The sequence below is a fragment of the Carcharodon carcharias genome, chromosome 8, assembly GCF_017639515.1.
Source record: "Carcharodon carcharias isolate sCarCar2 chromosome 8, sCarCar2.pri, whole genome shotgun sequence".
Taxonomy (NCBI): domain Eukaryota; kingdom Metazoa; phylum Chordata; class Chondrichthyes; order Lamniformes; family Lamnidae; genus Carcharodon; species Carcharodon carcharias.
In genome coordinates this window covers 131,495,854-131,518,230 of record NC_054474.1, presented here as the reverse complement: position 1 = coordinate 131,518,230, position 22,377 = coordinate 131,495,854, and the positions used below count along the sequence as shown (strand labels likewise).

Below are 22,377 nucleotides of genomic sequence, written 5' to 3'. Positions count from 1 at the left end.
GAATCATGGCTGATTGTTCCCCTTTCTGAATGGAGTGTCATGGTCAACTCCAGGATTTTAATTGCTGCCCCAAGTCAGATCAGGATAGACAAAGGATCGAACTTGATGCATTTACTACCAAGTCACAAGGGAATGCCAGGGTTTGCTCGATTTGTGAACCGCACTTTGAAGTCAATACATCATTTGAAATGAAACGAAAAGACAAAAATCAATCACAGCCGTCATTAAATTAAAGGCTCTGTCACTTGCTCAGGGATTTTTTTTTTGCAAAGGCTTATTTCTTGGAACAATTCCAGAAATATCACAGTTTCTGCACCATTCTGCCTGCTGGCTACTGTGACATTAGTGAGATTACTGTGAGATTCAAGTATGTGAGATGAGAAAGCAAACTTCTGAAGTAAATGCAGAAAGAGTTGTCAATGTGAGAATCTGGAGAGTCTTTATTCGAGCAGCTCTTGCCCCTTGTCACATGTAATTTTACAAAATGTGCATTTTTATCCCTAGATAACTCTCAATATTTATTTGATTTACCTGATGTTTCAAAATCTTTATAAGCCGTGTTCCAGGCCTCAGAAAGTCCTGCCAGTGTATTTTCCATAAGCTGGATGTCAGTGGTAGGACAGTTGCATTGCGGAAATTCCATTGCACATTGACAAGCACACTGACTGTTCCTACAGATGTATTCACCCTCTCCATTGCACATGATGTAGCTCAGGGCTGACTGCACAAACTTCTCCCTCAGGTAATCAGGAAGAACAACCTGGAGACCTACAGGAACAGAAGGAACGGGAAAGTATTATTGATTTTATTTAATTCAGTTCCTGTCACCAGAATACAAAACCAGCGCTCAGCTTAGCGATGCAGGCCTACCCAGTGCAGCACTCAAAACAATACCTCATCTCCTTTAACAGCACGACTCTTCAGAGCAATTAAGTTCCACAATAGGTCTGAATATTTCAAGAAACAAATAGCTACAGGACAGGGAAATTAAATCTGCAAAAGATTAATTTGAGCTTGCTGCGAGATGCTGCTTGGTAAGGGGGCGCTTATTTATAAGAACTTGGTTCCTGACTGGAACACTATTACAGTTTGAGTTCATGCAGTGTAATAGGCTTGCTCCTGTTAGTGTGCTATTATTGGAAGAACTAATAGGCTGGCAATTTTGATACATTGCATTAACCTCTCTACCACTCGAAGATTGTTCAAACAACATGCACGTTGCACCAAGACCAAAATGGTGCAGGTATTGGAGTGAATGGCCAATTGGCTCAATAGCTGAGGAAAGGTCCGCAGCAAGAATTTGCTATGTTAGGGCGGATGGGAATGGCAGTCAACTCCCACTGCTCACTGCTCCTAGAAGCTTAAACAATGCTCAACAATCTCCAGTGAGGCATGAAAAGGAACAGGCTCTGCTGATTGCGAGATATATGCATCTTTGACTATTTACTCCTGTGTTCCTTTGATTCTTACCACCCAGAAAGCAGTGGGGGCCAAGTCATGGAACTTATTCAAGGCAGTGTTAGACATATTTTTGACAGACAAGGGAGTCAAGGGTTATGGGGGCAGTCAGAGATTCCAGAAGTATGGGTTATCTGCAAGTCCTGTCAAATTTAATGGTCGAAACTGTCTTAACATTTTTGAAAAGGTTTCCCGGCCACCGTTAACTAATATGCCTCGCAGACACAAAAGCAGCTGGTGAGTGAATAGCAGGGAAGATGGAGATCATACATGGCAGTTTTCAAAGGTGGCGCTTTTCCCTAGATGAGCCCAGAAGCCTCGCCCTTAGCCACTTACTGGAGACTTCTCTGGACACCTGTGACATTCTGCCCAGAGGACAAGTGCTACTATCTGAGCCACAGCTGACACATATTGGCTGGGTTTCTTCGTCTGCAAATATCCTGCAGGTAAAAAGAGGCAGGAAGGACTGGATCCATGAGATAAGTGCATTTTCAGCACTGCTTGTAGGTGAAGGGGAATGGGAGTGCTTCCCACAATGCCACAAATGTACCTCTTCCCAGCTAATGATTGGATCCCATGAGGTCTGAGTATCCCTGAGTAATCAAATGCCCCGCAATCCGACTCCCCCATTCCCCTGATCTCTGAATGCCCCTCTGTGCTCTCTGACTGCCTCCCTGTAACCTTCAACTGCCCCACTCCTTTTGATCTCCCACTAGCCCACTGCGATCTCTGACTGTCTCTCCCCACAATCTACCACTGCCCTCCTGTGATCTCCAACTGCCCCAATTCCCCCAGGATCCCCAACTGCAATCCCCCACCACCCCCCCCCACCCCCCACGAACTCTGACTATCCCTACTCTCCTGTGAACTCCGACTGCTCCCCTGTGATCTCTGTCTGCTGCCACAGTGTGAAGCCTAATTGCTACTGCGGTCGCTACTGGCAGCTCTCTGGTCCCATAACACCATTTTGAAGAATAGGCGCATTCTTCCCCAGTGTCCTGGCCAATAATTATCCCTCAATCAGCACCACAAAAACAAATTAGCCAGTCATTATCATATTGCTGCTTTTGGGAGCTTGCTGCATGCAAATTGGCTGCTGCTTTCCCTCTATCACACGCAACGACTACACTTGCCTTACTGGCTGTAAAGTGTTTTGGAACATCTGACGATCATTGAAACAAAAAACACGAGTCATGAAGGGTGCATAAAAAAGCAGGACTTTCTTTTCTTTTTCATGATTTCCAAATTAAAATAAAATAAAATGAAGGTATGCAGCACTTTAGAATTCTTTTCTAATCTGACCCACTTTCTGAGAAGAGGTTGGTCACCCAGCCCCTGACCTACTTCCTTTACAACTGGGAGTGGGCAGCTGGAGGTGAGTTCGGGTTGAGTTGGAGGAATTAAAAAAATGTAACCTCTCACCTGCCTCTGATCCTCCCCTCCTTAGGGGTAAACCATCCCCCATTAACTCAATTTTTCTTTCCACAGATGTTGCCTGAGTTGCTGAGTGTTTTCTAGAATTCTCTATTTTTAGTTCGGATTTCTAGTACCCATAGTATTTTGCCAATTGAATATAGGGATGACAAGTTATTTTCTTTGGTTCCCACCACATACACTACTCCCTCGCCACTGACTTCATCCCTCTCCTCCACAACAGTCTGAGGCAGACACAGACTGTTCTCAATCTTGATGTTATAGTTGACTTTGACATGCCTGCGACATCACTTAGGCCACCTATTTCCACCTCTTCAACATTGTACAAATCTCTCTCTGCCTCAGTTCTTCTGCTGCTGAAACCCTCATTCATGCCATCTGACTATTCCAATGCACTCCTAGCTGATCTCCCACAGGACCTCTAATGTAGTCATCTCTGGATTGCTCCCAGTGCTACGTGCCAGTGAGTACAGAAATAGGAGGATAAGGCAGATGAATGCTGGCTGAAAAGATAGTGCAGGAGGGAGGGCTTTAGATTCCTGGGACATTGGGACTGGCTCTGGGGGAGATGGCACCTGTACAAGCTGGATGGGTTGCATCTGAACAGAGCTGGGACTGAGTTCCTTACAGGGTGTTTTGCTAGTGCTGTTGGGAGGGTTTTAAACTAACTCGGCAGGGGTGTGGGAACCAAGAATAAATATTAGAGGACTACCAGGGTGCACAAAATATTGTGAGGGACAGATAGCACTTGTGTAGAGAATAGTAAGTTAATAGGCAAAGTCGGGGTAAGGAAGAAAGTAACAAAATCGAACTCAAGATTACTGTGTATGTATGTACAGAGTATAGTAAATAAGATTGGGGAGCTACAGGCACAGATTGCCATGTGGAAATATGATGTTGGGCGATAACAGAGACCTGGCTCAAGGAAGGGCAGAACTGGGTGTTAAATATTCCTGGGTACAAAGTGTTCAGGTTGGAAAGGAAGGAAAAGGAGGAGGCGTGGCAGTATTAGTTAAGGAGAGCATTGCAGTGCTGGAGAAAGTGGATGTCCCAGAGGGTTCAAGGACAGAATCAATTTGGCTAGAGATAAGGAACAAAAATAGTGCAATTACATTGCTCAGTGCAGTCTATAGACCGCCAAATAGTGAGAAGGGTGTAGAAGAACAAATCTGCAGGAAAATTACAGAGAGATCCAGGCATTATAGAGTAGTTATAACAGGGGACTTTAATTACGTAAATGTAGACTGGGACAGTGATAGTGCAAAGGGTGGAGGAGGGCAAAAGTTCCTAGATTGTGCTCAGAATTTCCTACAGCAGTATGTGTCCAGTCCAACAAGAAAAGGCACACTGTTGGACCTGGTTCTTGGAAATGAGGCGAGCCAAGTAGATCAAGTGATAGTGGGGAAACATTTAGGAGACAGTGATCATTGTATTGTATGTTTTAGGATGATGATAGAAAAGGACAGTAGGCAAAACTTAATTAACTGGATAACAGCCGACTTCGATGGGGAAGATCAAAGCTGGGCCAGATAGACTGGAACTAAATATTGGCAGGTAAAACTGTAGCTGAACAATGGGCTACCTTCAAAAAAGAATTGGTTCAGGCACAGTCAAGGTATATTCCATATAAAAGAGAAAGGTAGAACAAACTAATCCAGAGCTCCCTGGATGAAAAAGGAGATTGAAATTAAGATGAAGAAGATAAGATGTGCTTATGACAGGTGTCAGGTAAAAATACAATTGAGAACCAATAGAATACAGCAGGTTCAGAGGGGAAGGGAAAAAGCATATTAGAGAAGTGAAGAGGGATTATGAGAAAAGGCTGGTAGCCAACATAAAGTCTTCCATAGGCATATAAATAGTAAAAGGGCAGTAAAGGGAGGGCTGATTAGGGACCGAAAAGGGAATTTGCACATGGACGAAGAGCCATGGATGAAGTATTAAATGAATACTTTGCATCCGTCTTTACCAAGGAGGGAGATGCTACCCAGGCCATGGTGACAGATTAGGAAACTGTCTCCAGAAGGGTTCAAAATTGATAAGGAGGAAGTGTTGAATTGATTGTCGGTACTTAAGTTGACCAGGCACCGGGACCTGATGAGGTGCATCCAAGGATACTGACGGAAGTGAGAGTAGAAATTGCAGGGGCACTGGCCATAATCTTTCAGTCTTCCCTTGACTCGGGGGGGGGGAGATGCTGCCAGAGGACTGGAGAATTGCAAACATTGTGTTCTTGTTCAAAAATGGTTGTAAGGATAAGTCCAGCAATTACAGGCCAATCAGTTTAACTTCAGTGGTAGGCAAGATTCTAGAAATAATTATTTGGGATAGAATTAGTAGTCACATGGAAAAGTATGGGTTGATAAGGAAGAGCCAGCATGGATTTCTAAAGGGGAAATCGTGTTTAACTAACTTGCTGGAGTTTTTGGAAGAGATGACAGAAAAGGTTGATGAGAGTAATGCTGTTGATGTGGTGTACATGGACTTTGAAAAGGGTTTGACACAGTACCACACAACCGACTTGTGAGAAAAGTTATTGCTCTTGGAATAAAAGGGACAGTACAACGTGGATACAAAATTGGCTGAAAAAAGGAAGCAGAGAGTAATGGTCAATAGATATTTTTCGGGCTGCAGGAAGGTTTGTAGTGGAGTTTCCCAGGGGTCAGTATTGGGACCCTTGCTTTTCCTGATATATATTCATGATCTAAATCGTGGTGTGCAGGAGACAATTTCAAAGTTTGCAGACGATACGAAGATTGGTAGTGTTGTGAACTGTGAGGACGACGGTGTGGAGCTTCAAGAGGACACAGACAAGTTGGTGGAGTGGGCTGATAGGTGGCAGATGAAGCTCAATGCAGAGAAGTGTGAGGTGATACATTTTGGTAAGAAGGATATGGACAGACAATATAAAATAAGGGGTGAAATTTTGAAGGGGGTGCAGGAAAGACTTGGGTGTACATGTACATAGATCATTGAAGGTGGCAGGACAGGTGGAGAGAGCAGTTAATAAGGCATACAGTATCCTGGGGTTTATTAATAGGGGCATAGTGTACAATAGCAGGGAGGTTATGATGAATTTATATAAGGCATCAGCTAGAACATTATGTACAGTTCAGGGCACCACATTATAGGAAGGATGTGAACACATTGGAGAGAGTGCAGAAGAGGTTTACAAGAATGGTTCCAGGGATGAGAAACCTCAGCAATGAGGATAGCTTAGAGAATTTGGGACTGTTCTCCTTGGAGTGAAGAAGGCTGAGAGGAGATTTGATAGAGATGTTCAAAATCATGAGAGGGCAGGACAGAGTAGATACGGAGATGCTGTTCCCACTCATTAAAGGATCAAGAATGATAAGGCACAGATTTAAAGTGATTTGCAAAATAAGCAAGTGTAAAGTGAGAAAAACTTTTTCACACGAGTGGTTCGGGTGTGGAATGCATTGCCTGGAAGTATGGTTGAGGCTGTTTCAATCGGGTATTCAAGAGGGCATTAGAAGATTATTTGAATAGAAAGAATGTGCACGGGTACAGGGAAAAGGCAGGGCAATGGCACTTGGTCATAATGCTCATTTGGAGAGCCAGTGCATACATGATGGGCCAAATGGCCTCCTTCTGTGCCGTTAAGATTCTGTGATTTTACCCTCCATAAACTTGAGGTCATTCAAACCTCTGCTGCTCATTTCCTAACTCGGATCAAGTTCCATTCATCCGTCACCCTGTGTGCTCGTTGACCTACAGTGGCACCCGGTTATGCAATGCTTCAGTTTAAAATTCTTCTCCTTGTTTTCAAATACCTCCATGGCCTGTACCCCCTCTATCCCTGTAATCTTCTCCAGCTCTACCCACCCTCTAAGAAATCAGGACACAATTAATTCTGGCCTCTTGAGCACAACAATTTTAATTGTTCCGCATTGGTGGTTGTGTTTTCAGCTGCCTGGGCTATAAGCTTTGGAATTCCCTCCCTAAACCCTTCCCTCTCTCCTAATTTACATTCCTCCTTTAAGACAATCCTTAAAATTTATTCTGTTGACCAAGCCTTTGGTCATCTGCCTTATTATCTTATATGACTTGTTTTATAATGCTCCTGTGAAGAATGTTTCATTATGCTAAAGGTGCTATAAAAATACAAGTTGGTGTTGTCGCTTTTAAGTGTAGATTAAATGCCAATTGGCCTTCGGTCATTAGATCCCTTTAGTGTAATCTGTTCATGAAATAGCCCCACACATCAAAATATTGAACACTCTAGTTGCTGTAAGCCATAAATGTTTGAGAAATTGCTTCCCAACAGCAACATTTTCCCATGTTGATGAGATCTTCCTGAAGTTATTTCATTCATTAGATAAACTAGTTTCATGATTAAGAAGATCATCTTCAGGGCAGCTGTGGGGAAAGGTATTTTTGCACAGAGGATGTTGACAATTGGAATGGGTTGGTTGAAAGAGCAGGATCACTTAACTTATTTAGACAACAAGCTAGACACTGCACTGGTCAAATGGTAGGATGGTATTTTGGAAGGATGAGAATCAATGGGCTGAAGTGCTTTCTTCATCTAATTGTATGTAAATTCTTGATGTACCAGACAGGTTTCTACTTGAAATAGATAACTTTATTACAGATCTCTTCTAGAAGCTACATGCTTGAACCAGGTCCACAACTAGAAAACTCCGTCCCCTGGATTACCCATGCTTAGGGCTAAGGGCCCTAATGGGCAGTTGGAAAACCTATACCTTCAATCACTAGATTTCCTCCTCCTTTAGTTTTTTTTTACATTTCCTATTTACAAATAACATTTTAATCTGCAACATACATGTTTACAGGTCAGGTGATTAAAGATTAAGTTTCTGAGATGGTTTTCTTATTCGGTTAGAGCGGCATAGTTCTACCACTTGAGGCTCTCCCACTGACATGATCAGGAACTGTAGCATCAGATACATCATTAGAAAGTGACAGTTCAGGGTTAGGCAATTCTACTGTGTGCCCATTCTAGGTCAATCTGTCACTTCAGGGATTAATGGTTCGACATTCACCACAGGCGGAATAGCTGGTTGTTGTAATGCCTCCCTATTCTGAAGATGATTCACATGTTTTTGGACAATTCAGTCTTCCATTTCCACTTGGAATGACAAGGGACCAATTTCTGAGACAATTATATCAGGAACCTAACCAAGTCCACTTCCAAAATTCCGCACGAAAACTGTATCTCCTACAGTAAATCTTCAAGCTTTGCTATGGATACCGCAATTCAATTTTTGATTGCTCTGATTCTTCTCTACCTTCTCCTCTATGTTTGGAAACACCAGACTTAACCTTGTACATAGGCAGCATTTCATCAATAATTCAGATGGTGTTGAACCCGTAGTTGAATGAGGAGTTGTACGATAATTGAGAAGAAAGCGGGCAAGTCGAGTTTCTAGGATACCTTCGGATAACCTCTTCTTTCCTGATTTGAAAGTTTCCACAGCTCTTTCAGCTAAACCATTTGATGAGGGATGATATGGTGCTGTTTTATTATGTCTGACTCTAAACTCATGAACCACTGAAATTCTGTACTACTGAAGGTAGTACCATTATCTGAAACAATGAGTTCTGGTAGGCTGAGTATACTAAAACATTGTCACAGCTTTTCAATAGTTGCACTCGATGTAGGTGATCTAACTTTATACACATCCATCCATTTGGAACACGCATTGACAATCAATAAAAACATGGTACCTAAGAATGGATCCACATAATCAATATGTAGTCTAACCCAGGGTCAACTAGGCCACCCCAATGGATGCAGTGGAGCTGAAACAGGCAACTTCTGTTGTTGCTGACACTGGAGACAGTGCTTGACCATGCTTTCAATGTCACTATCTATGCCTGGCCACCAGACATAGCTTCGTGCAAGCATCTTCACCTTTGATATGCCTGGAGCTTATTTTTTTGCAACCAGTCTTGGCCCAGAAGACTAGGTCCTTCACCTATCACTATTATCACTGGAAACTGGGCTGTCTGTTGCCTATAGGGTACAGGTACTGTGGCGATATCCTTTAACTGTATGGATGCTCCAGTTTACATTTTCAATTGAGCTGTGGTTTGCTCCAGATTCAGTGGCTGGGTACCTTCGTTTAGGTACTTAAATATGTGCTCTCCCACCACTGTGGTTGAGGCTCCAGTATCTACCTCCATTACTAGTGGTTTCCCATTCACTTGAATGGTGACAATTACTGGTTCAGTTTTTACTGCTTTGACATTGTACAGGGAATAGACATCAATTTCAGCAGCTTCAGGTTCTTTATTTTATTCATGTCAATCATTTTGGTCTGCTGCCTTACGGGCTGTCTTGGTTTAACCCTGCATTGCTTTACTATGTGGCCTTTTGTATATGGCAGTAATGGCATTCTGCCTCCTGGATTCTGCAGGTGTCTCATATGTGGTTACCCCCACATCTGTAACAGATTAACTTCAGAGTCGTTGCTGAAATGCTTCCATGAGGCTGTTTTGTTTTTCGAGCAGCAGAGACTTTCTCTCGCTTCGCTACTGTGTCTCTGGTTTTCATGTCACGCCCAGCAGTAGGTTCCCGCCCCAACTGAAGAACGGCACCATGTTGCATGTTCTGTAAAGCCTGTGAGATCCTCGCAGCACTTTCCATGAATAGCACTATCTCCATGAAGCGTTTCAAATCTGCAAGGAAATGGTGCTGAATGGTGTCAGCGTGAACACCACAAATTAACCAGTCCTGCAAAATATAATCGAGTGCGTCTCCGAAGTCGCAGTGCTCAGTCAACTGCTTCAACTGCACTATATAAGTTGCGACGGTATTTCCCGGGCCCTTACTCTCAAGTTAAACTTAAATCTCTGCATTAGTACTGATGGCTTCGTCTGAAAATGCGTCTTCATGAGGTCTACCAATTCGTTAAAAGATTTAACATTGGGTGCATTCAGGGTCATCAGGCTGCAGATGAGATGGTATGTCTTGCTACCACATACACTGAAAAGGACTGCTTTCTGCTTCTCCTCCGCAGTAATTTCATTTGCCACGAAATAAAAACCAAGGTGCTCTACATACTGGCTCCAGTCTTCCATAGACGCATCACAAGGGTCGATTGCTGAGGGAAGTAAAAGTAAATGGAGGTTCTGGCCACAATCTTCCAATCATCTTAAGGTGTGGGGGGTCATGCCAGAACCAAGCCTCCAAACTGGAAGCTTGAAAATGCTATGCCATGTTCATAAAAAGGGGAGATGGATAAATCTGACAATTATAGGTCAGTCAGCCTAATGTCAGTGATGGGGGAACTTTATGAGACATTAATAAAGGACAAAATTAGCTGTCACTTGGAAAAACATGGGTTAACAAGTGAAAGCCAGCACAAATTTGTTACAGGCAAATCGCTTTTGACTGTTTTGATTGTGTTCTTTGATGAAGTAATGGAAAGGACTGATGAGGATGATATGGCTGATGCTGTGTATAGGAACTTTCAAAAGGCATTTGATAAAATAGACCTGTGAGAAAAATTGAAGCTTATGACATTAAAGGGTAGTGGCAGCATGGATATGAAACTGGCTAATGGTTAGAAAAGCATAGAGTAGTAGTGAAAGGTTATTTTTCAGACTGGAGGGTAATATTCAGATATGTTCCCCAGGTGTTAGGACCTCTGCTCTTTTTGATATACATCAATGACTTCAACTTCTTAAATAGGGCATAATTTCAAATCTGCAAACAATTCAAAAATCAGAACTGTCGTCAATAATGATGAGGATAGAGGTGGACTTCAGGAGGACATAGGCACAGGTGAGAGTGACAGACACATGACAAATTAAATTTAACCCAGAGAAGAGTAAAATGAAGCATTTGGGAAGGAAGAATAAGGAGGCAGAATATAAACAAAATGTTGCAATTTTAAAGGGAATGCACAAACAGAGAGATTTGGAGGTTTACACGCAGAAATCTTTGAAAATGGCAAGACAAGTTAATCAGGTTATAAACAAAGCATAGTGGAGTTGAGGCTTTATAAATAGAGTTGTAAGTGTAAAAATGTTAGAGGTTTATGCTAAGCCTTTATGAATCACTGGTCAAATTGAATAGAGTAGTACCTTATTTAATGTTCTAGTCGTATTCTTTAAAGGTACGATTTAAAGCAAAACAATGTTAAGCCAATCAGGTTTACCTATAGGAATTAATTAGAGTGGGTTCCCAGCGAGTCTCTCCCCCATCACCAGCGAGTCTCTCCCCCGATGCCCAGAGAGTAACTCCCCCCATCCTTCTCTCCCGATCCCCAGAGTCTGTCCCCATTTCCCAGCCAGTCCCTTCCCCAGTTCTTGGCCAGTCTTTCCCCCGGTCCCCAAGAATTCTCTTCCCTGATCCCCAGAGAGTCTCTCCCCCGATCCCCGGGGAGTCCCTGATACCCAGGGAGTCTCTCCCCCCAATCCCTAGCGAATCTTTCCCCCGGTCCCCAAGGAGGCTGTACCCCGATCCCCAGCGAGTCTGTCACCCGGTCCCCAAGGAGTCTCTCCCCCAATCCCCAGTGAGTCTCTCCCACGATCCCCAGGCCAGTCTCTCCCCCAATCCTCGGCAAGTCTCTCCCCTGATCGCCAGTGAGTCTTCCCCAATTTCCAACAAGTCTTCTCCCGATCCCTAATGGCTGTCGCCCTGACCCCCAGTGACCCTCTCCCCCAATCCCCAGTGACCCTTTCCCCCGATCCCCAGCTGTCTTTCTCTGTCGATTCCCAGCAATTCTCTCCTGTGACCCTCAGCGTGTCTCGGCCCACGTCCCTGGTGAGTCGATCTGCTGATCCCCAACAAATCTCTCCCCAGTATCTGTTAGCTGGACATTAAAACAGCGAATCAATGGTTCCTTTGAACCTCTGGACTATGGCGATGAGCATGGTGGAAACAAGTTGAGAGTGAGGCATTAAGTGGGGCAGCAAGCAGGGCAGAAGCACGGCAGCAGGGAGGCAGCAAGCGGGCCAGTGAACAGAGCGGAAATGTGGTTGCTGAGAGGGTCAGGAGCGACATAATATCAAAAATCATGACTCTTAAAAGGATATATCCTTCCAATTACATTGGTGACACTTTAACAAAAGAAAACATTAAATAGATCAACATTTAAGTGAGGTATTACCGTGCTGTGTCTAATTCTGAGCATTGCAATTTAGGAAGGATATTAAGGACTTAGAGAGGTTTAGTAGGATGGTACCAGGATTATGGGACACCAGTTATATGATGGACGAAAGAACATGGGTTGTTCCCCTTACAGAAGAGATGGTTAAGGAGAGATACCATAGAGGTATTCAAAAGAATGAAGAGTAAATAAGAAGAAACTGTTTCCACTGGCTGAAAGGTTGGTAACCAGAGACCACAGATTTAAGGTAATTGGTGAACGAGCCTGAATATCTTTTACGCAGTAAACTGTAATAATCTGGAATGAACTAGTTGAAAGAGTAGTGAAAGCAGATTCAATAGTGCCGCTCGAAAGGGAATTGGATAAATACTTGAAAGGGAAAATTTGTGGGGTTATGGGAAATAGCAGCAGAGTGGGGCTACTTGGAAAGCTTTTTCAAAGATCTGACACCAAAACAATGGCCTTGTGGGCTGTAAGATTCTATAATTCAATGATTTTAACTTGTAATTATATCATTACATCAAATGATCAACAGTGAACTTGGAAAGCTGGAGTCTATACACTATATTAAACATAAAGTGATGAGCGGATACATCTGATAATGATCCCAGAAGTTGAAGTAGCAAGGCACTACAATAAGTCTGCAAATTAATCCAAGAGTTCACAAAGAAGTAGTAACTCATCTTAATACCACCTATGTACATTTTTACTCTTTAATGATTAACTTTTACATCTGTAATTGGCAATTCAAAATGGGTTTGGGGGAGAGTGCTGGGATGAGTCTGCTTAACTATGAGAGGGTTGCAAGGCACAGATGATAGGCATAGACTTCATGGTGTTTTCAGTTCAAATTCTAGTGCTAATGCTGTTTCTTCAAAATGTTCTGAGTCAGCAAGTTCTCTGAACCCAATTCCCTGCTTAAATAAAACTACTGCCCAATAACCATTGCCCATCTGAAAGGCTGAACTTAATAAAAGAATGTTCAAGTTAATTAAAATCTCAACATATTAGAAAATTGCCTGCAGTGTGCCGACTGTTAGTTGCTGAATACTCTTTTCTTATAAACAGTATGTATATATTATACAAGATGGTGACAGAGGAGTGTTGTCAGTTTCAGAAATTCACTCCATAGATCTACCTAGCTACCAAAGGGTGTAAATATGCTGTGAGAGTTGACATATAAAAATTGAATAGAATATATTGACATAGCATTTTGCAACGTTAAGTGTTGACATGAAAGCAGGGCCAAAAATCATGAGAACAGTAAGCAATAGCTTTGGAGTAGAAGTTTATGCCCTACAAAAGATTGTTTTATAAAACATAGGACAGGATTTTACATCCCACAAGCATGCATCCACCCGACCCGATCGTAAAATTGTGCGAGGTGACATCGGGCGATGGTGGGCGCACGCAAGAGTCGGTAGCACGCCCACCGACAATTAAGAGGCCAATAAGGCCCTTAATCAATTAATTTAAACATATTTTTCACTGCCTGCCCAACCTCACAGTTGGCGGGCGGGCAAATCGGCCAGGCGGCCTTCTTGAGTTTTTTTTTAGCAAATCTCATCCACAGGCGAGATGAGGTTTCCACAATTAAATAAAAAGTAAATATAAATTTTTGCGCAGATATCATATTCTGTTCATGTAATCTGAGCGAGTCCCATGGCGGGACTTTTTTTCAGATTTTAAAAATATTTATTTTTGATTTTAAAATTGTTCAGCTCCCTGCCTTCAGGGAGCTTTCAGTGCGCGTTCCCCTGCACCCGCGCAGGTTTTTGCACTCACGCTCCTCCTGCCCCCACTCCAGCAGTGCGAAGTTTCTCAGTGCGCGTCTCATGTTGGCTGGCTGTTAATTTGCCAACCAACATGAAATTGCAGTCGGGGGTTGATCACAGGCGCTGGACCGCGTTTCTAGGCCGGTCCCGGGCCCACTTGCCACACCCGCCCGACAACCCGAAAATCCTGCCCATAGGCATTTTTAAAGAGGGGGTAGAAAGGGTAATGCATTTACACAATAAGTCAATCAGTGTAAATCCCCTTTTATAATTGCACTTACTGATATCCTTAAAGTCTGATAAATACTGAATGTATTAGGTTTGCTGGTGGGGTTGCAGGGGTGGAGGTTTAGAGGATAGCTGTTCAATAGTTCACTTGCTCCATTCAGTAATCAGTGCTGCACCATTACAGTTAATTCCCTATCACGTTCCTTTATGGGGGCTGTCATGAAGAAAATGAACTGAACTGACAGTGAGTAAAATATAAATAGAAACCCAGAAATATAGAAAGATTTATGGCACAGAAGGGGGTAATTTAGCCCACTGCGCCCGTCATCAGAAAAAGAGCTATCCAGTCTCATCCCACTTTCCAGTTCTTGGTCCATAGCCATGTAGTTTGCATCACCTCAAGTGCACAAACAAGCATTTTAAAAAATGTGATGAAGGTTTCTGCCTCTTCTCCCCTTTCAGGCAGTGAGTTCCAGACTCCCACTACCCTCTGGGTGACAAAAATTACTTCTCAACTCCCCTCTCGTCCTTCTACCAATTACTTTAATTCTATTCCCCCTGGTTATTGATCTGCCAGCTAATGGAAATAGTTCCTTCCTATCTATTCTCTCTAGGCCCCTCACAAATTTCTACGCCCCAATTAATTCTCCCCTCAGTCTATTCAATCTTTTCTTGGAGATAATATTTTCCATTTCTGGTTACATCCTTGTAAATCTCTTCGCTAGCATGACCCCATCCTTCCTGTAATGTGGTGACTGGAACTGTGCACAATACTCCAGCTGCAGCCTAATGAGTGTAGTATACAGTTCCAGCATAACATTCCTGCTCTTATAGTCTATGCTAATTTATTTATCTACCATTTTATCTACCTGTTCTACTAATAAAAAACATCAATAAAATGTCAAATGTATATTTCAAGTATTGATGTGGCCCGACCACGAAACCAAAATCCTACCTGCCAGCGAAAACCAAGGCAAAAGATGTTACTAAAAGGCATAATATAAACAGGAGCAACTATAGGGAGAAGAGTCGGAAACCCTCATCACATTTTAAAGAATGCTTGGATGAGCACTTGAGGTGACACAAACTACAGGATTATGGGCCAAGATCTGGAAAATGGGATGAGACTGGATAGCTCTCTTTCTGATGGCAGGGACGCAGTGGGCCAAATAACCCCCTTCTGTGCCATAAATCTTTCAATATTTCTGGGTTTCTATTTAGGAGAGACAACAGGAGCAGGAGTAGGCCATTTGGCACTTCGAGCTTGCTCCGCCATTCAATATGATCATGGCTGATCCTCTACCTCAATGCCATATTCATGCTTTCTCTCCACAACCCTTGATGCCCCTAATATCCAAAAAATTATCAATTTCTTTCTTGTATACACTCTGTGACCCAGCATCCACAGCCTTCTGTAGTAGAGAATTCCTCTGAGTGAAGACATTTTTCCTTATCTCAGTCGTAAATGGCCTGCCCCATATCCTGAGACTATGGCCCCTGGTTCTAGACTCCCTAGCCAGAGGAAACATCCTCCCTGCAACTAGTCTGTCTAGCCCTGTTAGAATTTTATACGTTTCAATCAGATCCCCTCTCATTCTTCTAAACTGGTGAATACTGGCCTAGTCGAACCAATCTCTCCTCATACAACAATCCTGCCCTCCCCAGTATCAGCCTGGTGAACCTTCGCTATGGCAAGTATATCCTTTCTTAGGTAGGGAGACCAAAACTGCACGCAATATGCCAGGTGTTGTCTCAGCAAGGCCCTGTATAGCTGCAGTAAGGCATCCTTACTTCTGAACTCAAGGCCTCTTGCAATTAAGGCCAACATACCATTTGCCTTCCTAATTGCTTGCTGCACTTGCCTATTTACTTTCAGTGACTGATGTACAAGGACACCAGATCCTTTTGTACATCCACATTTCTCAATATATCACCATTTAAATAATACTCTGCCTTTCTGTAAATATTATAAAATCATTGGAACCACAGAGCCAACCACAGTGAGGACGGGTTCAAGAGCTGTGAACAGACACCTCAAGGGTCTCTACATTTCTCATTGTATTTTCTCTTGTCTTGTTTTTCCTCCCCAAATACGTTTCCTCATGGTTCTCCAGTTTGAATTCCATTTGCCATGTTTATGCCCATGTAATCAGTTCCTTAATATCTTTCTGCAGTCTACAGCTTTCTTCCTCGTAATCAACCACACGGTCAATTTCCAAATTTTTGAACATCTTAATCATACTTCCCACCTTTAAATCTAAACCATTGATATATACCACAAACAGCAAGGGACCCAGTACTGAGCCCTGCAGAACCCCACTGGAAATAGCCTTCTGGTCTTAAAAACACCTGTCAACTACTGCTTCTGGTCGTGAAGCCAGTTTTCAACCCAACTTGACACTTGCCCTTGGACCCTGTGAGCTTTTAATTTTCTGACCAGACTGCCATGTGGAATCTTGTGAAAAGCCTTGCTAGACTTCCTGTAGCCTCCATCAAATGCACTACCCTCAATGACCCTCCTTGTTGCCTCCTCAAAAACTTCATTCGTTAGTCAGACACAACCCTCCCTTAACAAATCCATTCTGACTGTCCTTAATTAATCACATGTATAAAAACAAAAAAACTGCGGATGCTGGAAATCCAAAACCAAAACAAAAACAGAATTACCTGGACAAACTCAGCAGGTCTGGCAGTATCGGCAGAGAAGAAGAGAGTTGACGTTTCGAGTCCTCATGACCCTTCGACAGAACTTGAGTTCGAGTCCAAGAAAGAGTTGAAATATAAGCTGGTTTAAGGTGTGTGTGTGGGGGGCGGAGAGAGAGAGAGAGAGAGAGAAGTGGAGTGGGGGTGTGGTTGTAAGGACAAACAAGCAGTGATAGAAGCAGATCATCAAAAGATGTCAACAACAATAGAACAAAAGAACACACCGGTGTTAAAGTTAAAGTTGGTGATATTATCTAAACAAATGTGCTAATTAAGAATGGATGGTAGGGCACTCAAGGTATAGCTCTAGTGGGGGTGGGGAGAGCATAAAAGATTTAAAAATTTTTTTTAAATAATAATGGAAGTAGGTGGGAAAGGAAAATCTATATAATTTATTGGAAAAAAAAAGGAAGGGGGAAACAGAAAGGGGGTGGGGATGGGGGAGGGAGCTCACGACCTAAAGTTGTTGAATTCAATATTCAGTCCGGAAGGCTGTAAAGTGCCTAGTCGGAAGATGAGGTGTTGTTCCTCCAGTTTGCGTTGGGCTTCACTGGAACAATGCAGCAAGCCAAGAACAGACATGTGGGCAAGAGAGCAGGGTGGAGTGTTAAAATGGCAAGCGACAGGGAGGTTTGGGTCATTCTTGCGGACAGACCGCAGGTGTTCTGCAAAGCGGTCGCCCAGTTTACGTTTGGTCTCTCCAATGTAGAGGAGACCACATTGGGCGCAATGAATGCAGTAGACTAAGTTGGGGGAAATGTAAGTGAAATGCTGCTTCACTTGAAAGGAGTGTTTGGGTCCTTGGACGGTGAGGAGAGAGGAAGTGAAGGGGCAGGTGTTGCATCTTTTGCGTGGGTATGGGGTGGTGCCATAGGAGGGGGTTGAGGAGTAGGGGGTGATGGAGGAGTGGACAAGGGTGTCCCGGAGGGAGCGATCCCTACGGAATGCCAATGGGGGCAGTGAAGGGAAGATGTGTTTGGTGGTGGCATCATGCTGGAGTTGGCGGAAATGGCGGAGGATGATCCTTTGAATGCGGAGGCTGGTGGGGTGATAAGTGAGGACAAGGGGGACCCTATCATGTTTCTGGGAGGGAGGAGAAGGCGTGAGGGCGGATGCGCGGGAGATGGGCCGGACACGGTTGAGGGCCCTGTCAACGACCGTGGGTGGAAAACCTCGGTTAAGGAAGAAGGAGGATATGTCAGAGGAGCTGTTTTTGAAGGTAGCATCATCGGAACAGATGCGACGGAGGCGAAGGAACTGAGAGAATGGGATGGAGTCCTTACAGGAAGCGGGGTGTGAGGAGCTGTAGTCGAGATAGCTGTGGGAGTCGGTGAGCTCCCTCTCCCATCCCCACCCCCTTTCTGTTTCCCCCTTCCTTTTTTTTCCCAATAAATTATATAGATTTTCCTTTTCCCACCTATTTCCATTATTTTAAAAAAAATTTTTTTAAATCTTTTATGCTCTCCCCACCCCCACTAGAGCTATACCTTGAGTGCCCTACCATCCATTCTTAATTAGCACATTTGTTTAGATAATATCACCAACTTTAACACCTATGTGTTCTTTTGTTCTATTGTTGTTGACATCTTTTGATGATCTGCTTCCATCACTGCTTGTTTGTCCCTACAACCACACCCCCACTCCACTTCTCTCTCTCTCTCTCTCTCCGCCCCCCACACACACACCTTAAACCAGCTTATATTTCAACTCTTTCTTGGACTCGAACTCAAGTTCTGTCGAAGGGGCATGAGGACTCAAAACATCAACTCTTTTCTTCTCCGCCGATGCTGCCAGACCTGCTGAGTTTTTCCAGGTAATTCTGTTTTTGTTTTGGTTCTTAATTAATCTATGTCTCTCTAAATGACAATTTATACTATATGAGAACTTTTTCCAGGAAATTGGAGGTGACACTGGCTGGTTTGTAATTCTCAGGCTATCCCTTCCTTCTTTTTTAAATGACAGTACAACATTAGCATTCCTCTAATCTTCTGGCACCACGCCTGTAGCCAGAGATGATTGGAAAATGTAGATCCAAGCTTCGGCTATTTCTTCCTTTAGCAACCTGGGATACATTTCAGCCAGCCTAGTGATTTATCCACTTTTAAAGATGTGAAATGAGTTAAAATTTCCTTCCTCACTATGTTTATCCCAATCAATATTTCACATTCCTCCTTAGCTACAATGTCTGCTTCATCCCTCTCTTTTGTGAAAACACACCAAAAGTATTCCATAATAACCATGCCCACATCTTTTGCCTCCACAAACAAGTTACCTTTTTTTGGTTTTGAATAGGTTCTACTCATTCCTTAGTTATCATCTTGTTCTTTATGTATTTGTCAAACCATTTGTCTTTATATCTGTCTTTCCATTTTCTTTGACTTTACTCGTCAATATTTTTCATGCTCTCACTTTGCTTCCCTAATTTTTCTTTTTATTTCACCTCTGCATTTTCTATACTTTAGGCTTTCTGGAGTGTTAAACTTTTGGCATCTGGCATAAGCTTTTTTTTTGCTTTATCACCTTTTGACACCAGGGCCTGAATCTTCTGGTCGGCGATGTGTAAAATGATGCGGAGTGACGTCGAGCGTGTATCCCGACGTCACAGCGCGTCATTCCAATTTTCAGTTCGACGGGCGCGTGCCTGTTGAACCGTCAAAGGCCTATTAAGGCCATTTAACAACTAATTTAAAGAATTAACAGAGCTTCCCGACCAACCTTAAGGTTGGTGGCTGGCGAAGAGCACAGGCGGCCTTCACATTTATCATGAAACCTCATCCACGGGCGGGATGAGGTTTCATGAAAGCTTTATAAATCAAATAAAAATTTTCAATAAAAATTCATTGATATGTCCTAGCTCATGTGACACTGTCACATGAGGAGACATGTCTGAATATCTTTTTTAAAATTTCTGCCCCAGGGAGATTTCTGTGCTCTTTTTTTTGTGGGAACATTTTTGTTTTGAATGCTCTTTAGCTGTTCCTTCAATGCCTCTCACTTTGCAGACACTGATTTACCTTTAAGTAGCTGTTTCCAGTCCATTTCTGCTTATACAGGTCTCAGCGTAGTAAAGTTGGCTTTTCCTAAATTTAAGGCTTTTCTTCTTGGTCTATCTTTATTCTTTTCTCTAAATCTTTAAATCTATTTGAATTATGATCATTACCACTAAAATGCTAAAATCTTCTACCAAGATTACACAAACCTTGTACTATGGTAATTTATACACAAATAATTTATTCATACTACATCTATTTACTTTTTGGGCAGGATTTTCCCGTCGGCAAGTGGGGGGACGGGGCCCGCTCGCCGACATATAAAATGATGCGCGGTGATGTCAGGTGGAGCTCCTGATGTCATTCCGCCCCATTTAAATTTTCAGGTAGGCAGGGGCTCAGCAAAATCAACTGTGTGCCTGCCGACCTGTCAATGGCCAATTGAGGCCACTGACAAAGTCATTGAAGCAATTAATGGACATGCCCGTCTAACCTTAAGGTTGGCGGGCAGGCCAGGAACCCTGGCAGGCATTAGAAAAAGCATGAAACCTCATCCATGTTCGGGATGAGGTTTCATGTAGGGTTTTAAAAAAATAATTCAAGTTTTTAAAAAAGTTATGGACATGTCCCAATTCATGTGACAGTGTCACATGAGGGGCCACATCAGGGATTTTTTTTTCTATTTTTAATAATTTGTACATTAGAGCCGATACCCTTGAGGCAGCACTTAGCCTCAGGCCTCTTTCGTGCGCATTCGTGCAAGAGCACACTCTTGGGTTTAGGGGAGTGCACAGCACTTCTGGGGGGATGTCACGCTGGGTGGGCCTTAATTGGCCCACCCATGTAAAATGGTGGTGTGCCCCAATTAGGGGGGTGCGGATCGGAAGCGCGCCTCAACTTCCCCCTCAACAGGGTGAAAATCCTGCCCTTAATTTTTTAAACTTGGGATGGTTACAGGACCTGAGGCATCTCTACAACGGTAGTCGTTCTTTTTATTCGTTTATGGGATGTGAGCGTTGCTGGCTAGGCCAGCATTTATTATTCATCCCAAACTGCCCTTGAGAAGGTGGCGGTGAGCTGCCTTCTTGAACCGCTGCAGTCCATGTGGTGTAGGTATACCCACCGTGCTGTTAAGAAGGGAGTTCCAGGATTTTGACCCAGTGACAGTGAAGGAACGGCGATATATTTCCAAGTCAGGATGGTGAGTGGCTTGGAGGGGAACTTCCAGGTGGTGGTGTTCCCATCTATCCGCTGCCCTTGTCCTTCTAGAAAGTAGTGGCCATGTGTATGGAAGGTGCTGTTTAAGGAGGCTTGGTGAGTTCCTGTAGTGCATCTTGTATATGGTATACACTGCTGCCACTGTGCATCGGTAGTGGAGGGTGTGAATGTTTGTTGATGGGGTGCCAATCAAGTGGCATACTATGTCCTGGACGGTGTCAAGCTTCTTGAGTGTTGTGGAAGCTTCACTCATCCAGGAAAGTGGAGAGTACTCCATCAGACTCCTGACTCGTGCCTTGTAGATGGTGGACAGGCTTTGGGGAGTCAGGAGGCGGGTTATTCGCCGCAGGATTCCTAGCCTCTGATCTGCTCTTGTAGCCACAGTATTTATATGGCCAGTCCAGTCCAGTTTCTGGTCAATGGTAACCCCCAGGACATTGATAGTCTGTATACTATTACATCACTTGAAGGATAAAATATAAAACTAGCTCTGGCAGACCCTGGTAGTTGTAAGTCTACAGAGTAGTAGCCTATGACTTGATGCAAAACGTCTCAAAATTGGCATTCTTGCTCTGGGATATACAAAGGTGAATGATTGAGCATAAGCTGCCCTTGTTTTGGAGTGCTGCTGAGCTATATTGTTGGGTCATTGAGGTGGTAAACTTGAGGTGATCCAAAACTCTGCTGCCCATGTCTTAACTCCAGCAGGTCTCATTCCCCTGTCACTCCTGTGCTTGCTGACCTCCAGTGGCTGCCAATCAAGCAACAACTTGACTTTAACATTCATCTCCTTGTTTGAAAATCCTCCATGGCCTTGCCCCTCACTATCTCTGTAATCTCCTCTCATCCCACAACTTTCTGAGATAACTGCGCTCCTCTAATTTGGCCTCTTATGCATTCCCAACTCTGCTTTGCTCCCCATTTATGGTTGTGTCTTCAGCTGACTAGGCTCCAAGTTCTGGTATCCCCTCCTTACAGCTCTCTGCCTCTCTACCTCACTTTCCCCTTTTAAGATACTCGTTAAAACCTACCGCTTTGACCAAGCTTTTGGTCATCTGACCTAATATATCCTTATGTAGCTCAGTCTCATACTTTGTTTTATAATGATCTTGTGAAGCACCATGGGACATTTCATTACATTAAAAGTATGAATATAAGTATGATATATAAATATATCATATATAAGTATATATCATTTAAATATAAATTGTTGTTGTTGACGACATTGGGGTGAAAGTAAGTTATATTCCACCATAATTAACACAAAGAAAATGCTCTTAAGCACAATTTCTTTTAAATGATAATCTATTGCAAGAATCATGCATCATTAAATCACTTTTGAACACACTCCACTGGTATCTCAATATATAAGTTTGTCAGGTTTGGAATAGCAGCTGGTTTCTCCTCATTTTGGCCTCTTTAGTTCTTGTCATCTCAAATCACCAATGAAGGTGAACCAAACCACAT

The 22,377-nt window shown here is 43.2% G+C and overlaps 1 protein-coding gene across 4 annotated transcripts in view; it reads right to left on the bottom strand.

Annotated features, from left to right (window-relative positions):
• The window catches only part of brinp1 (bone morphogenetic protein/retinoic acid inducible neural-specific 1), a 347,418-nt gene that overhangs the window by 17,363 nt on the left and 307,678 nt on the right, over positions 1-22,377 (bottom strand). For all 4 annotated transcript variants that reach the window (XM_041192927.1, XM_041192928.1, XM_041192929.1 and 1 more), the window contains one exon: positions 532-768. In XM_041192927.1, coding sequence (XP_041048861.1) covers positions 532-768 — 237 coding nt within the window. The remainder of the gene's footprint in view (positions 1-531; positions 769-22,377) is intronic.